The sequence below is a fragment of the Megalopta genalis genome, chromosome 1, assembly GCF_051020955.1.
Source record: "Megalopta genalis isolate 19385.01 chromosome 1, iyMegGena1_principal, whole genome shotgun sequence".
Classification (NCBI taxonomy): domain Eukaryota; kingdom Metazoa; phylum Arthropoda; class Insecta; order Hymenoptera; family Halictidae; genus Megalopta; species Megalopta genalis.
The window spans coordinates 8,732,458-8,750,935 of NC_135013.1; the positions used below are offsets into that span (position 1 = coordinate 8,732,458).

General features: G+C 36.8%; 1 protein-coding gene across 1 annotated transcript in view; it reads left to right on the forward strand.

The window, feature by feature from the left end:
* The window catches only part of LOC117228789 (DOMON-like domain-containing protein nahoda), a 106,587-nt gene that overhangs the window by 26,807 nt on the left and 61,302 nt on the right, over positions 1–18,478 (forward strand). Inside the window, exon 3 of the mRNA XM_076528576.1 lies at positions 9,082–9,152. Within this exon, the coding sequence (XP_076384691.1) occupies positions 9,082–9,152 (71 nt within the window). The remainder of the gene's footprint in view (positions 1–9,081; positions 9,153–18,478) is intronic.

The following is an 18,478-nucleotide window of genomic DNA, read 5'->3' on the forward strand; positions in this document are numbered from 1 at the left end:
GAGATTGTAATTCTTTCACAGCGATTCCCGTCTCCCCGGCTGTACCACCTGCTATAGTCTCGGGGAAAGAACGAGTCGGTGAAACTCGAGCCGTCGCGACGTCGTCATGTAGAAAAACAACGGGCGAATCCCGTTCGATAGTGTTACACCGACGAGGGGGGCAGGTATTCTCCGGATGTTGCCGGATCGTCACACGATCCTTGGAACGTGAACCGGAAGCTGCCGCCGATGGAATTTTCGCGGTCGACGCGGCCGAGGATGGCGTCGTTAGTCGATCGCTACACGATGGCGCTGGCCGGCCGACGCGACGCGACGCGACGGGGGTGGGGAGAGCGAGGCGGCGAGGCGAGGGACTTCTATGGGAAAACGACATTAACACGAAGACACGTCCCGGTGGGGATAGCCCGCTAGTCTGATTCGAGGCGACTTTCACCGGCTCGCGCGAAGGGAACTCGAACCGCGAACCACGGCGCTGCCCGGCCATTACCTTCCACGTCTTGCCTCCACTCTGCACGTATTTACGGCGCGGCGTACACCTTTTCTCTCTCTCTCTCTCTCTCTCTCTCTTCTTCTACGTGCCTGCGTCGCGGCAGAATACGTGAACTTTGGATGCACGCGTACCCAGCGCGCGGATCGCTCGCCTCCTCGCCGCCGCGAGATGACGTGTTGTATGAAAACACGGTTTTTTGACACGGACCCGGTGTAAATCTTCGGCTCTCCGAGGAGACCGGCGCGTACAGTCGCCGGCAAAAGCTGCCGCGCGACCGGCGGGCTTCGAGTGTCGGCCTCCGTGCGACGCTCGAGCCTGTAATATGTACAGCCAAAAATGTCTAGCAATCCGGGAATGGCGGGTTCCTCGGATCATTTGAAGCAACTTTTTCCTTTACAAAAATTTTCTCCGAGGCACCGTTAACGAGTTATTAACGAAAAACAGTGACCAATAAGAATCGAGTACGGCTGACGCGAGGCGGCCCAGCCAACCAGCGCACGAAGCCCAGTACCGCTCATTGGCTCGGTCGCCTCGCGTCAGCCGAGCTCGCCTCTCATTGGTCACTGTTTTTCCTTGATATCTCGTTAACGGCGCCTCGGAGAAAATTTTTGTAAAGGCAAAAGTTGCTTCAAATGACCTGAGAAACCCGCCACTTTCGGATTGCGAGACATTTTGCTTGTTTATTTACGAGGACCATGTTATTTCGTTCCAATCTTTCCCGGAAGAGGCATTTTTGTGCGTTAAAAGAGGAAATACTATTTTATCCAGTTTCCGTTTGATATGACGGATAATGACAATTTTGATTTTGCCTAAAGATCCGCGGTCTAGTGATTAATAAGGCTTATATTAATGAGATTGTTTTTGATCAGACAAAGTATTTGAATTTAGTATAACTTCGCTCGAGATTGAGATTTGAGAGAAAATTGTAAAGCTTTCAGTTACTTCGTATTCCTTGAAAATTACACGTTTATACAATTACATACGTGATTTTTCTACATTTTTACAATTTTTACAATTAAATACGTGATTCAGGTTATATTTAATAAAATTGCTTTGGATTAAAGTTAATTGCTCGAATTTAATGTGGTGTAGTAACTTGCTTTGAGATTGCATTTGTAAGAAAATATTGCACATTTTTGACACGTAACTTTAGGTAATCGTAAAATAATTTTCTACAGAATTTGCTATCTCGTATCTATGTGTAAATAACTATTAAAATAACTATTAAAATCATTAATGTCTAAAACATTTATATATCGGAATAATAGAACAATTATTTAATTGTAATTCTAGATTAAATAAGAATGCGAGAATGTGATCTAATATTCTCGTATATTATATAATTTTGTTATCGTTTTATTCGCTGCTTCTTTCGTTCATATACATACATTTGTATATTCCAATTTAATCGGTCCGTCAAATAAATAATAATCATAGATATAAGAGAATAATAAATAATAATAATAGAATAACATAAGAATCACTGTGCGTCCGTTTGTTTGTACACAAGACCTGCAAACTTTCGTAACCGACTATCGACAGAATTCTCTCTCCTTTTTGCTAACCGACACTGCAGCAGCTTTTTACGTAAAACTATGTTAAAACCTTCAGTCGCAATGCGCTGCGAATGTTTCGACCAGCGATGACAAACACGAAAGATTTTCGCCTCCGTAAAAATCGCAGCGGTCCGAGAGACTTTCGCTATACATATCGACGTGCACGAAGCGATTCGAAGTGAATGCTAGCCCATCAACTCCGCATATCTATGTTACCCACGGTTACCTTGGTTCCGAGATCTAGCAGTTACGTATGCGGACATTTCTAATGCAATTTTTTTGCGTAATTGCTACCGGTTTAAACTGAGCAACGCATGACTAACCGAACATTTAAATCGTCGATAAATTCCGTGCGAGATAGTCGGCGAATTTTTGCAAAAGCCGTTATTATCGTTTCAACACATGGGAAACCCAGATGCCGATCGGTAGCTCCAAGATGTAACGAATGATAATAATTAGTTGATCATTTATTGTTTCATTAGGCAATTCGGTAGTCCTCTTTTTCATCGGTGAGATGAATATAAATAATAACTATATCAATAATTAATTTCGAACTACTGTTCAAAAATAAGAAATATTTAATAATACTGTAAATTAGTAATATAAATGTTAAATAATGATACAAATTAATAATATAAACAGTAAATAATAATATAAATTACTAATATAAATATATAATAATAATAACATAATATAATAATATGAATATATATGACTATCGACAGTGCCAGGGGAAATTTTATTCGAGACGAAAATAATTAGTTGATTATTTATTGTTTGATTAGGCGATTCGGTAGTCCTCTTTTTCATCGGTGAGATGAATATAAATAATAACTATCTCAATAATCAATTTCGAACCGCTGTTCAAAAATAAGAAATATTTAATAATACTATAAATTAATAATATAAATATTAAATAATGATATGAATTAATAATATAAACAGTAAATAATAATATGAATTACTAATATAAATATATAATTATAATAACATAATATAATAATAATATAAATATATCATTATTGACATAACCTTGACATAACACATGGGAAATCCACAAGCCAATTGGTAGTCCCAGGATGTAATCATCGGCATCGCCAGGGGAAATTTTATTCGAGACGAAAATAATTAGTTGGTTATTTATTTTTTGATTAGGCGATTCGGTAGTCCTCTTTTTCATCGGTGAGATGAATATAAATAATAACTATCTCAATAATCAATTTCGAACCGCTGTTCAAAAATAAGAAATATTAAATAATACTATAAATTAATAATATAAATATTAAATAATGATATGAATTAATAATATAAACAATAAATAGTAATATAAATTAAAAATATAAATATTAAATAATTGTATACTCACTACTAAAAAAATAGTGAGCAATTTGTTTATTTCAAATATGACAGAAGAAATAATCCTTGAAATAATACGCAACGAAAAGATTTTATTTTTAGAGAACATTCCATTAATTTACTTTAAACGAAACTCTCTCTCTCTCTTCGTAAAGAGATAATTCTTGAAATAATATGCAACAACAAGATTTTATTTCGAGAAACTTTTACAGCAGTTTACTCTGAAAAGAACTGTTTCTTTAAAAAGTACATCCTCGAGGATTTTGATCTAGGTCCATTTAAAAATCGTGTCAAAGAAGATATAAGATTCATTTCAAATAATATATAATATATATATCATTTGACATAATTATTTGAAATGATTGTTATATTATATATATTATATATTATTTCAAATAATATGGTATATATATACACAATCATTTCAAATAATTATGTCAAATGATTATATCGAATGATCACAATAAAATAAAATACCATATTACTTGAAATAATATACGAAATAACGTCATTTCAAAAAATGCCCAGCCGCGTACGAAAATATAGAAGAATGTATACACAAAACATTGCTCAATCAACCGATTATTCTAGCAATAAACATCTCGTAACGTCGGATCAGAATCACACTAAACATGGCTTCCGAATCCTACCGCGTCTCTCTTGCAATTTTTAGATTCCCATTATTCCATCTTACGCTCCCGCGGCAACGTTATCGCAGCATTTAGGATCATCCTCCTCGTAAAATGTCTCGCAGCTATTTCGCATGCTAAAAGAGCATGCCTAAAGAAGTTAACTAAATATTACAAAAAAATTAATCGGCCCGGATCGCGTTGCAGGAGCGCCGTTCCTTAAAAGCTCTCGGGGGTTATCGAATACCACGCGTCCTCCGCCTCCCCCTCCCCCCTGTCTCCGCCGTTTTAAGAGACGCGCGGTATCCTATTAACTAACCACCTCCTCTTAATATCCACATTCTCCATAATCTCATCGTATATCACTCGGGAACCAGCTAAGCCCTCATCGTAGCAAGACGTAAACTGTAAACCATTCCGGTGCGTCGTAAAAAGGAACGCGTGTCGTGGTCTCCTCTCCGCGCCGGATCCACCTGTGTCACCCGAAACCAGCCTCATGAACACACACACACACACACTCACGTGCATATAACCGTTCACAACGACAACGACGACGAGGCACTCGAGCAACGGTGTCCGCGAACGTCGTCGTACATATTAATATTTTTACGGGCCCACGAATCGGACGGCGGCGCCGCGTCGATGCGACGGTGTAATTTAATAGCCGGGCCCAATATCCCCGCCGCGCGACAGACCTAAACAATTTTCGCATAAATCCGCGTGAAATCGCCACGAGGGTGCTACGTCATCTCGTTAAAGTCTGACGCTATTATCGCGTTTATTGTCCGTATTTCAAGCGGGGCCTCGATATGCTCGTGCTTGTTGGGAACAGGTATTTAACAGTAGTGTTAAAGTCTTTGCACTCGAAGCTTATTTTAATTCGGAATTCGAAATGCGTTTACCGCGGGTACGGTATCACAGTTTTACATAATTTATTGCAGCTCGTGCGCGCGCGAACGCCGCCGAAGAGGAGCGGATCGAAATTGAGACAAAGGGGAACTTCGAAGATTAGTTGCGAAAAATAGGAAAATTAATGGAAGGCGCAATTTTTATTACAATTCAATTGGGAGTGAATAATTGATATAAATAATAAAAGAAATTAGATAAAATAATGGAATATTAATATCAATTATTCACTCCCAATAGAACAAACGACATTCGTAATTTGTGATCGAGATAAAAAGAATTATAAAAGAAAATTAATGGAATTAATTAATGGAAAGCACAATTTTTATTACAATTCAATTGGGAGTGAATAATTGATATTAGTAATAAAAGAAATTAGATAAAATAATGGAATATTAATATCAATTATTCACTCCCAATTGAACAAACGACATTCGTAATTAGTGATCAAGATAAAAAGAATTATAAAAGGAAATTAATGGAATTAATTAATGGAAAGCACGATTTTTATTACAATTCAATTGGGAGTGAATAATTGATATTAATAATAAAAGAAATTAGATAAAATAATGGAATATTAATATCAATTATTCACTCGCAATTAAACAAACGACATTCGTAATTAGTGATCAAGATAAAAAGAATTATAAAAGAAAATTAATGGAATTAATTAATGGAAAGCACGATTTTTATTACAATTCAATTGGGAGTGAATAATTGATATTAATAATAAAAGAAATTAGATAAAATAATGGAATATTAATATCAATTATTCACTCGCAATTGAACAAACGACATTCGTAATTAGTGATCGAGATAAAAAGAATTATAAAAGAAAATTAATGGAGAAAGCACAATTTTTATGACAATTCAATTGGGAGTGAATAATTGATGTTAATAATAAAAGAAATTAGATGAAATAATGGAATATTAATATCAAAATTATTCACTCCCAATTGAATTGTAATAAAAATTGTGCTTTCCATTAATTAATTCCATTAATTTTCTTTTATAATTCTTTTTATTTTGATCACTAATGACGAACGTCGTTTGTGCTAAATTTAAAACAAAAATTTGATTCTTCTGTTATGCAATTTTCTTTCGTAGCTACGAAAAGATCCGGCAAAATGCAATTTTGTATACTATTTTTTGTAACTATTTTATTCTACTTTTTCTATTTCGCACCCCTCGTGAAGTAATTCGTATTCCAACATCTACGTCAGATTTTATGGATTCTTTATGAAAGGATCATCTTAACCCCTTGCCGTACCATTTCCTCCATGGTTGCAGTGATTAGAAGCTTTTCGATTGCAATCATTTCTAAGAGGAAAAAAGACAATTTGCATTTATCGTGGGTCTACGTTTACCGAAACGTTTAAATACCGATGACAAGAAATCAGAATTTTATTCAGACTAAAAAGAACGGAATATCATTCATACTTAACTGGTTATTACTAGAAATCTCGTGTCAGACTCGTCGAATTATGGCAAAGGGTTAATTCTCAAATCCATGATCGTTCGAACGACCAAAGAAATTTGTCAGACTTCCTTAAGTTCTTTGAACGTCTGAAATTTTGAAAAGTAAATTTCCTCGAATTCGATGAAAAATTGGCGAACAATGCGAAAAGATGAAAGTACAGGTTTCAAAGGGGGGAGGGTTGAAGTTTGCAAAGATCGGCAACCTCGCGATCGGATCGGTTGCGTGCACGAAGGAGAGAACTTGTTTTCTTTTCTAAAGCGTGGTGGGGGGCAATAGTCCCTAAAAGGCACGTACCCCTCGTGATGTAATTTATATTCCAACACCTACGTCAGATTTTATGGATTCGTTATGAAAGGGTCATCTTAACCCCTTGCCGTACCATTTTCTTCATGGTTGCAGTGATTAGAAGCTTTTCGATTGCAATCATTTCTAAGAAGAAAAAAGGCAATTTGCATTTATCGTGGGTCTACGTTTACCGAAACGTTTAAATACCGATGACAAGAAATCAGAATTTTATTCAGACTAAAAAGAACGGAATATTCGCACTTAATATAATAATATTAATAATAATTCGTACTTAACAGGTTATTACTAGAAATCTCGATCGCGTGTCAGACTCGTCGAACTATGGCAAGGGGTTAAATTTCAGATCCACGAAAATTGTCAGACTTCCTTAAGCTCCTTGAACGTCTGAAATTTTGAAGAGTAAATTTCCTCGAATTCGATGAAAAATTGGCGAACAATGCGAAAAGATGAAAGTACAGGTTTCAAAGGGGGGGTTGAAGTTTGCAAAGATCGGCAACCTCGCGATCGGATCGGTTGCGTGCACGAAGGAGAGAACTTGTTTTCTTTTCGAAAGCGTGGTGGGGGAGGGGCAATAGTCCCTAAAAGGCAGGATCGGTCGCGGAACACAGGCTCCGGAGGGCTTCCGGAAATTAATTACGCTCCGTGGCACTCTTGATTGCTTCCGGAACCGCGATAGAAGAGAAGAAGAAGAAGAAGAAGAAGAAGCACGGTAGATCTTTATCGTGAAACAGTTAGTGAATCGAGGATGCTACCGTCTATAAGTTACGTAGAAATTTGTTTTCGCAACGGCTGATATAATTCGCGATACAAACGCATGTTCTAGACGTGTTCTCCCCCCATTCATAGTGATTTATATCGGCCCGCGTTTCCGCGAGACCGGTTTCCGCGATAAGAAAAATGAATTTTCAGAGAGCCGGCTTGCCTCCCGACAAACAATTTAGTTGCCTCGAAGCAGCCTTGCTTGCCGATTCGTTGATACGAAATACGAGTGCGATAGATCAAAATGATTTTTCTTCGCCGATGCGTTCGCAATTAGCTCGACGGAATGCGGCGCCATGCCTGTTCGAAACTGTTCGAATAACAGAGATTACAGAATCGACGCGGTCTTATACAATTCTTTCGTTTCCAAAGTAATACAATGCACCCCGTGGGCGAGACCACGGTGAACTTGCATTTAAGCGTGTTTCCGGCGATTGTTATAAATTATCGCGTCTCATTATCGTAATGAATATTAACATCTCATTGTTTGATCGATGAGCCTGAGAAATTACAAATTTCCGTTTCTCGGAGCCATTCCGCTCCGCGCGTTGCATCATAATCGTTCGCGTAGAACGATGTATGCACGTACGGTTGCGCAATGTACGGGGTGTTTCCGAAATCGTGGCACAATCGGGAAAGGGTTGACGACTCCTGTTCCAACGAGAGCCCGTCGAAGAACGACTGAATTCGCTCGCGCGAGAGACCCCGTGCCACGATTTAATCAAAATTCGAAAGCTGCCCGAAACATGCATTATGCATTTCCTGCGAAAATTCGAAATTTTTGCCGAGCGCAACGCATTGTTGCCGAATCTCCTTTTTGATCGTACTTCGGAGATCTCGTTGGCATAAAAGAAATTATTGAACTATTTTACGGTGGCAATGCTATTGAAGAATCGATCAAGAGGTCCTCGATTGTTAATCCTTAATTTTTAATAGATCGTGGAATCGTCATTGATAAATAAAATGTTAATATTGGTTTTCCGTAACTAGATTGATTGTTGTTACTTTATACAGCCCTCTGAGAAAAACGATTTTGCTACTTAAGAAAACCCTCGTCCGCAAAGAGTAACTCGAAAATGTTTAAAAACACTATAAACGGTGCAATATTAAAAATTCAATGAACCATGTGTCTAATTAAAAAGTGTACAAATTGGTACAGATATATATCCGCAAAGAGTAACTCGAAAATGTTTAAAAACACTATAAACGGTACAATATTAAAAATTCAATGAACCATGTGTCTAATTAAAGAGTGTACAAATTGGTACAGATATTTTAATCGCTGCATAAGATATTTTTATATATGATATATATGATATATATATTTTTTGGTTAGATAAATAGTCGCCATTTCTCCGAGAAAAATGATTGTACGCATTGCTCGAGAAAATCCTCATCTGCAAAGAGCATGAACGATCTACTTGAAAATGAAACGAACGACGTGTCTAATTAAAAAAACTGTACAAATTGATACAAATACCATTTGAATCGGCATATATAAACTGCGGTTGCGTAAAGATGTTAATGCTGATTAACCGTTTACTCGCCGACAAGCGCTAATGGTAAACTAACCTTAATGAACGTGTTTTCATGTTTCAGGCGATATCAAGACCACATTACTGTCCGGTAGTAATTTCAACGTCACTTGGCATCTGGCTTATCCCCATCGGGTGAGTGTAGTCGTTGTTACGTTGTGTATCTCTCCGAGGATACGATGAGTTTTTCATGTCGCGACCGCTCGTGTATATATCAACGATTTAAACCACCGCATCCCGTTAATTCTCCACTGCTTTATCGCGTCCCGACTCTCGACACCACGCCACTTTTACCCGGAGCCGGGATAATTGAATCGGTTGGTGAATTTCGTTAGCCGGTGGCAGAAAAAGAAAGCTGCGAAATTGTTCCGGCGTAACCGGTCGGTAATTCCTCCGCGTGTGCACGTGCTTCGCGCGCCACTGGTAAGACCGTTAACGCCTGCGCGCGCAGCTGCGCGGAAAAGCGTCGAGGAAACTCGCAATCGAAAAGCGAATATCACGACCTACGCGAGACTCGAAGAAAACCGGCCTGGCATTTTATTATTTCGCCTCGTTTCCCGCATTCGTGCCGGCCTAACACGAGCCCGCGCGCGAGCACGAACCTCTCTCGCCGTTTGTACACACGCGGAATTCTTTTTAGGCTAACGCCAAGGTCGCCTTGTGGTAGGCACAGTGTCCGCCGCTCACGGGAACACTGCGCGTTACGTATTTATCAAATATAAACATATGTGTGTTATATGTATATATTTTTATATTCATTTTTATATTCATTATATAATAAATTATATTATATTATATATTATATTAATATAATTATATTATATTATAATAATTATTTATATTCACACATATTATAAATATGTGTGAATATAAAAACGAATGAATATCTATCAAATATAAAAATATGTGTTATATGTATATTATGTATATATTTTTATATTCATTTTATATTCATTATATAATAAATTATATTATATTCATTTGATATTCATTTGATATTCATTATGTATATATTTTTATATTCACACATATTATAAATATGTGTGAATATAAAATCAAATATAAAAATGAATGAATATCTATCGAATATAAAAATATGTGTGTTATATGTATATTATGTATAATTTTTATATTCATTTTATATTCATTATATAATAAATTATATTATATTCATTTTATATTCATTTTATATTCATTATGTATATATTTTTATATTCACACATATTATAAATATGTGTGAATATAAAAATATATGTCCCAAAAATGTCTCGCATTCCGAAAGTGGCGGGCTCCTCGGTCATTCGAAGCAACTTTCTCCTTTACAAAAATTTTCTCCGAGTCACCGTTAACGAGTTATTAACGAGAAGCAGTGACCAATGCGTGGCGAGCTCGGCTGGCGCGAGGCGACCGAACCAATGAGCGGTACTGGGCTTCGTGCGCTGGTTGGCTGGGCCACCTCGCGTCAGCTGTACTCGATTCTTATTGGTCACTGCTTTTTCGTTAATAACTCGTTAACGGTGCCTCGGAGAACATTTTTGTAAAGGAAGAAGTTGCTTCAAATGATCCGAGGAACCCGCCATTCCCGCATTGCGAGACATTTTTGGGACACCCTGTATAATTTCATAAATATTCATTGCAAATACCAAGACGGATCCGCGAGTTGTCTAGCTAATTACATCGGTACGAGAGATTATTATAATCGGATCGGTAAATAACTTCGTAACGCGTTCTGAATTATTCATGGAAGTTATAGCTGCGCATACGCTGTGACGTGTATCGATATTAATTGCATACATCCATCGTCGCGTGTTGCTTTCGTTGGGTTTTTAATTAGGGATCCTTTGGTGAACAGTAAGAAGATGAAATCTCTTCACAACCTTATAGCGTTCTTACAAAAGCAGCCGTGATTCGAAAGAAGACCTTCAACGTACACTAATAGTCGCAATAGTTGGCCACTCTATTCCAAGAACTGTTTCCTTACGAGTGTTCCTTGTCCTTACAAGGTTATGTCTCTCATTTCACCTCATTATGTATACGTATTTCAAGAACGTTCACGCGTACCTCAGAGATAGTTGCACAAATGATGAACAACCCAGATGGCATATGACGTATTAAAAACATTTAAAGACTTGATCTTATATAAATATTAGGGGGACCGAAAAGTTATGTCGTTTGTTTACATAAAATTCAAACAGATAAATTTTTAACTAGTTATTATTTTCAATCAATGATGTAATTACCCTCATTATCAACAACCTTTTTTCATTTAGTATGCAAATTTTTAGTATGCAAAAGAAAAGGAATACTGACATGCGCAGAAACGACATTACTTTCCGGTCCCCCTAATACATTAACCAGTTAAGTGTCGAATTTAGTTTTAACCCTTAACGGTCCAATGCCGCCATACACGCGGCAAAAATCAATAAAACATAAAAATAAACATTGGAAGAATAGGCACGATTGTTTCGATGAAAATATATCAACGAAGTTTTATTTAAGAAATGAATATCTCTTCTCTATATTTGATAGAAAAATTTGCAGGACAAAATTTCTCTTCGTCTGAGAAACAGTCTGGACTTGGCAGTGTGTAAACTGGAAATAAATAGTTTTGGTCCTTTAAGGGTTAGAAACCGCTCGCAGCGTGCGGAATTAAAATCAGGCGATGACGTGTATACACGACGAACGCAGGGCAAAATTACAAATTTTATGAAAAACGAGGAACTTTTATTAATAATAAATTTATATTATTAATAATTAATTTAATAATATATTATATATATTAATAATAATACTAATAATAATACTAATAATAATAAAGTATACTTTGGGAAGAGACGACGTATTTACTCGTCGTTGTTGTCTTTCTTGTTTATGTATTTTATTATTATTTGGGAATTTTTAAGTTTATAGTAACAAGAACTTTTCAGAAATTAATTATTTATTATTAATAATATAATATATATTATATTATATTATAAGTTCTTGTTACTATAAACTTAAAAATTCTCAAATAATAATAAAATATACAAACAAGAAAGACAACAACGACGAGTAAACACGTCGTCTCCTCCCAAAAAGTATACTTTACGATCAAAGTAAAGTAAATTGCGTTTACAATTCGGCAATTCAAAGAAATATACGATTGAATTTGTCGCGATACGTATCAGAAAGCAGAAGCTGGAAGAATTTCGTTTTCTCTTACCGGCACGAAGTAACCCCGTGGCCGCGTGGAGTATCCCTAACCTAAAACACAACGGGCACCGGGCGACATTCATATTCCTCGCGTCGCGTCGCCGCGAGTCATCGTGAAAGACATCACGAATTTGTCCGCGCGTGGTCTACGAAAGGGAAAGAAAAGGCAGAGGCTGAGCCCCGGCCTACGCTTGCTTGGACGTCGCTCAAGGTGATGCTTGTTGAATAATTCAGAAGCGAGGCCCGCCGCGCGTTCGCGGGTACACACTCGCGACGCGACGCGTACCTTTCGTAGATAGGTAGTTAGGCCGTCGGGAAGAAGGTGGCAGTGGGCATGGGGTAGAGCCGCTTTGCATGTGGAATAACGTGGATGCGTGCGTGGATCCGAGAGAGAGAGCCTGGACCCCCTCCGCGCACGCTTTGTACCTCCCCCCACTACCTACCTCGAACACGTCGGTATGTCGGGTACCGTAACTCGGCAGTCGCCAATGACTCGGATCGAAGCCAAAGCTCCGGCGCGGTGGGCCCGTTGCATGGAAAAGTCGTCGAGCCGTGAAGGAACGATCGAAATTGTTCGCAGGAATTCGCGAATAATTGCGTCATAAAGAAGTCGCGGCCAAAACGAAAATCTCTGTTCCGGCTACGCTAGACCGCGAGACAATGGTCACGTCCCCCTTTGTTCCATGGGAAGTGACTAATAGGTGGACGACCCTTTTACAACGGAAGAAATCGGCGTTTGTTTAACACTAAACCAAGCGACCTGTAACGATGATTAGCTTGCGTTGACTCGTAAGAGTGAAAAGATTGAATTCACTTGGATTTTGTAAAGTTTTAATTATGAGACTTGTTTCAATAATATAATTTATTCAATCATTTTCCACGAAGAAGTCTCGAAAGTTTGTAGTATCGTGAAATGAAAAATCGGTCATTTTGACCGTGGTAGGTTTAGTGTTAACCTATGTCGTTTGAGGTTATCTCAAAATAACCAATCGAGTAGACTGCTATAGGTAGCTTTTAACCCAAGAGCAAGGCAAGGAAGGTTCCTTCTTTTGCAATAGTATCTGATTCTTTATGGATAATGCAGATTTAACGCTAAACCTATCGAGCCCGAAAAGTAACCTAAAATGTGTTGGTTCGTAAGAACGACAAGATTGTATTCGTTTAGACCTTTCACCATTTTCCCAACGAAAGGATTTCTATTATTAACCCCTTAACTTGCACGCTCGAGTTAATTCGAGCGCGCTGAACAGGCCAAACTGTGCACACTCGAGACAATTCGAGCGGCGTTGTATTTTATACATATATGCTATAATGCTATAATGCTATATAATGATATAATAATATGTATGCTATATATATGCTATATACCATATATATATATTTTTTTTCACACTCGAGTATAATCGAGAATTGAAAATAAATTTCTTCAAGAATAAAATATAGCCTTTTTCCACGGAACAAAAGCGCAGTATATCAAAATCCAAAATTAAAATTAAAATTTTGATTATTTTTGTATCCTTTTCAATAGTTTTGCCAAGACAATGTTCTAAATTGTTTTTTTACATTTTAAAAAAATTGATTTTTTTTTCAAAGCCATTTTAAAACCAGCCATTTTCAATCAAGTCGATAGGTTTATTGTCGAAGAATTTGTACAGCGGCTTCGAGGCCGCATACGAACCAATCCACGAATCCGTCGCGGACACAACGCGACTTTCTTCTGAGAAATGTAACGAACTTACGTACGTGTTCCCGCAGGTTTTCCTCTGTTTAGTAACTGGTTTGAAATGGCGTAGCCGTAGCATAGGCGTCCGCCGGATTCTGCACACGAAAATATCCCCGGCATGAGAAAAATTCGACAATAACACTGGGTGCAGGTGTGTACGCCGTGCGAAGCGGTACCACTCCGCGGAACCGCCTCTTCCCCTTCCCCGCGCCCGCGTCTCGACTGGCGGCGCAATCGTCGCGCGCCGCTGGAAAACATTTCAAACTCTCTCGCCGGAGATTATTATACGACCGGCGGGCAGACTTTCATCAAAAGTGACAAGCATCTCCAGTGAACGGATTCCATTCCGCTCGCAAATGCGTTCCGAGCATTGTATTTTATAACACCGGTCGCGGTGACGTGTTCCGCGTCTTAGGAAACATTAGCCGCGAGTGAAACCTACGCGTTCCTGCGATTACCGGCGCAGATGACGCTGCAATGCAGTCCTTCAAATTATGACTCCAGCGTGGAAAACTGTTCCCCGACGCGATTAAATATTTGAATTAGTTGGGACGGTGTCTCGTATGAATTTATATTTTCCATTATTATTATGTTATATATAATTTATATTTTCATTTGCGGTACTTAAAAAATAATACAGGACTATTATCGAATAGTAAATACGTACGACTGTTTATGTAGAATGCAAATCGCTTAATATCGTTTTTATTCATTTTTCACTGCGCGCCGCAGATGGCGCTGAACTACAGTCTTCAAATTATGGCTCTAGCGTGGAAAACTGTTCCCGACGCGTTTAAATAATTGAATTAGTTGAGACGGTGTCTCGTATGAATTTATATTTTTCATTATTATTATGTTATATATAATTTATATTTTCATTTGCGGTTCTTAAAAAATAATACAGGACTATTATCAAATAGTGAATACGTACGACTATTTATGTCGAATGCAAATTTCACTTCCGTTTCCCACGATTCTCTTAAAAGATTTGAACTTCCGACAAAACAGTGACTTAGAAAAATATTAACAACAATTCTCGATCTATGAAAATTATTGAAATTGAAACTGCATGTTCGTTTTCACTTCCGTTTCCCACGATTCTCTTAAAAGACTTGAACTTCCGACAGAACAGTGACTTAGAAAAATATTAACAACAATTCTCGATCTATTAAAATTATTGAAATTGAAACAACATGTTCGTTTTCACTTCGTTCGTTCCCTTCGATTGTTCATCACGATGTTCTTAAAAGACCGAGAAATCCTTGAGAGTCTCTTTGCATTGTTAAACGCTTCACGCAATGCTGTACAATGTACCAGTCCGAAGTGTAATATATTGGGTTGGGGAATAAGATCGTAGCGTTTTTATATTTTCTTTTATTTTACAACGATTTTTTGCTGTTCGACAAAGTGTATAATATTCATTCGATAGAGCTCTTTCTGCTCGACAAAACTGTGCTAATCGTCTTTTTGAGTAATTTAATTTTTTATTACTTTTGAGGCTTAGAAATGAAATATCCAGGAGATAAAAAGCAACATTTTCGACAGCTTCTCTTCGCTTTTCATCGAGGCCAAAAAGCTGCCGAAGCAGCCCGGGACATTTGCAACGTATACGGAGAAGGTGTCATAGGCGAGTCTACAGCACGGAAATGGTTTGCGAAGTCCAAAAATCGCGATTTTGACGTCGACGACACGCCCCGCAGCGGAAGACCTTCCGAATTCGACGAAGAGCGTCTCGAAGCACTTTTAAAGGAGGACGGTCACCGAACAAGTCGTGAATTGGCCGAAAAAATGAACTGCGGTCATAAAACGATTCTCAATCATCTTCGTTCAATGGGATTTGCCGAAAAATTGTGAGCCTGGGTGCCTCACGAGCTTAACGAAAACAACAAAGAAAATCGCCTTCAAATAAAAACGCTACGAACTTATTCCCCAAGCCAATAGAATGCAAATCGCTTAATATCGCTTTTATTCATTTTTCACTGCGCGCCGCAGATGGCGCTGCAATACAGTCTTCAAATTATGCTTCAAGCACGGGGAACGGTTTCGAGCATTTTTCAAAATTTCTAACACCTGTGATAGGCTGTTTTTAAAATGCATTTAAATATTTTTAACTCGCTACCGTTAAAATGTAACTAGAAATAATGTATCGCTGTTATTTCATAACAAATATAGCCGTATGATTATCTATCTAATTTAGTTTAAATTTTTAATTTTATTTTTTTTTTTTTAATTTCATTATATATATATATATATATATATATATATATATATATATATATATATATATCTAACACTTAAAACCGTTTTTATCTATTTTTTCACCATGCGCCGCAGATGTCGCTACAATCCAGTCGCGGAACAGCGATAATTCGAGCGCGGGAAACCGCCCTGAGCACTTCTCTTCGTAAATTAATTGAGATAAGTTCTCATTCACGCTTGACTGCACGCGCATACCACTTATTGGAAATCTGCTTCTCCTAGAACGAGAAACCAACTCGAATCCATCACGTTGTATCACAACCAGATTTATTTATGCAGGGTTATTTAAATGTGAGCAATCTGTAATTTAGCCGGTATCGTTGTAATTAAGAAAGCCTGGCCTTGAACTTGACATTTTCGATAACGGCTTTTCGGCGTCCGCGACGATCGCTCACGATGGTTGACAGCCTGAAAGTAATTACACGTTATCTCTCGCTTAGGAGGAACATCGTACGGTTGTGCTCACGGAACGTGACGCATGAAAAGAACGCGCATATTGTTCCCAAGCACGGCTCGATTAATAACGGTCCTCTTTTTCCTTCGATCTACATCGAAGGTGTCGGAACGATAATACGGTCGATGGCTGAATCGATCGGCGGCTGTTATGGGAGAGAGTTCACCTGCTGCTGGGAATTTATTCGATTAAATGTCGACAGGATGTCGGACGCTCTTAACCTCTGCTTGATAGAAGATTAAATTAAAATTTTCGAAAATCGAACCAAACGAGAGGAATTGTTTTTTGAAATGCTTGAAATACGGCACTTGACGTGCCGTAGCACGTTATTAATTAATTTCGACGAAATTTTCAGCGCGTATGCAACTTAATAGGGTGTAAAAAATGCGTTGTTTAAATTCTCGATAGAAAGCATTAGAAATATATTTAGAAAATATATGAAGAAAATATTAAATATATTTATATAATATAAAATATTTAATATAAAATATTATATAAATATTATATATTTATTTTTACTATACTTTATATATTTACTTACTTTACTATACTTTATATTATATTATGATATATTACTCTACTATACTTTATATATTTATTTATTCTATATTATATTTATATAATATTTTATATCATAATATTATAATATTATATTTATTTATATTATAAATATTATAATATTATATTATATATTTTTTTATTTAATATATATTATATAATTATTCATTGTATATAATATATTATATTATTATAGTATAAATATTATAATATTTATAATATAATATTATAATATAAATATTAAACGAATCGTCAAGAATAATTACATTTTTCAATTTTTCTCTTTTTCTAATATTATAATATTTATAATATAATATAATATAATATATGTATATAACATGTATTATAATATTATTATAATATTATTATAAATATTATAATATTAGAAAAATAGAAAAATTGAAAAATGTGATTATTCTTGTCGATTCGTTCAATTTCGACATATAAAATATTCAAACCGTGTGAACCGATTTTGGACAAGTTATTCCGTTTTAATAATTAAATTAATTAATTAAAAGTGTCTTTAAAAATACTTGTCCACGACCGTGAGTCTCCGTGAGTTTTTCCTGCAAGAATTTCATAACGGCGGAATCGCGTCGGGACGTCGTCGTAGTCGTCGTCGTCGTCGTATTTGGCGGAAAAAGCTCGCAACCCGTTTTTTGGTTGGCGATCGAACGCGAGGCCGGTTTCTACCTATGTCACCGATTCCGCGATAAGCTCGCTCGATACCGCTATCCGAGTACGATCGATGTCTCAACGTCCTCTTGACCGTTTCTCGCTTCCGACGCGAGCGTGGCGAACGAAACCGCGCGGAAGTTCACTCATTGGAACTAAAACGATTCCGTCCGTAACTTGGCTGCGTTTCCAAACGCAACGGCATTAACCCGATCCTGTTAGCTCTTTGCGCAGCTCTGCGGTCGTTCTTCCGCGGCTTAATTTCCTCTCTCTAGTTTCCGAGAGAAACAATTTTTACGCTTCCGAATAACTCCTCTATTTACAAAAAAAAAAATATATATACATATATCTATTTTTTATATTATAATATTATTTATATTATTTATTTATTATATATTATTATTATTTATTTATTTATTATAATATTTATATAATATTTATATGCGATTATTATATATATATAATATAAAAATAATATAAATAAATTATATATTATTTATTATAATATTTATTTATATTATTTTTATATTATAATATAAAAATAATACAAATAAATATTATAATAAATAAATAAATAATAGTAATATATAATAATAAATA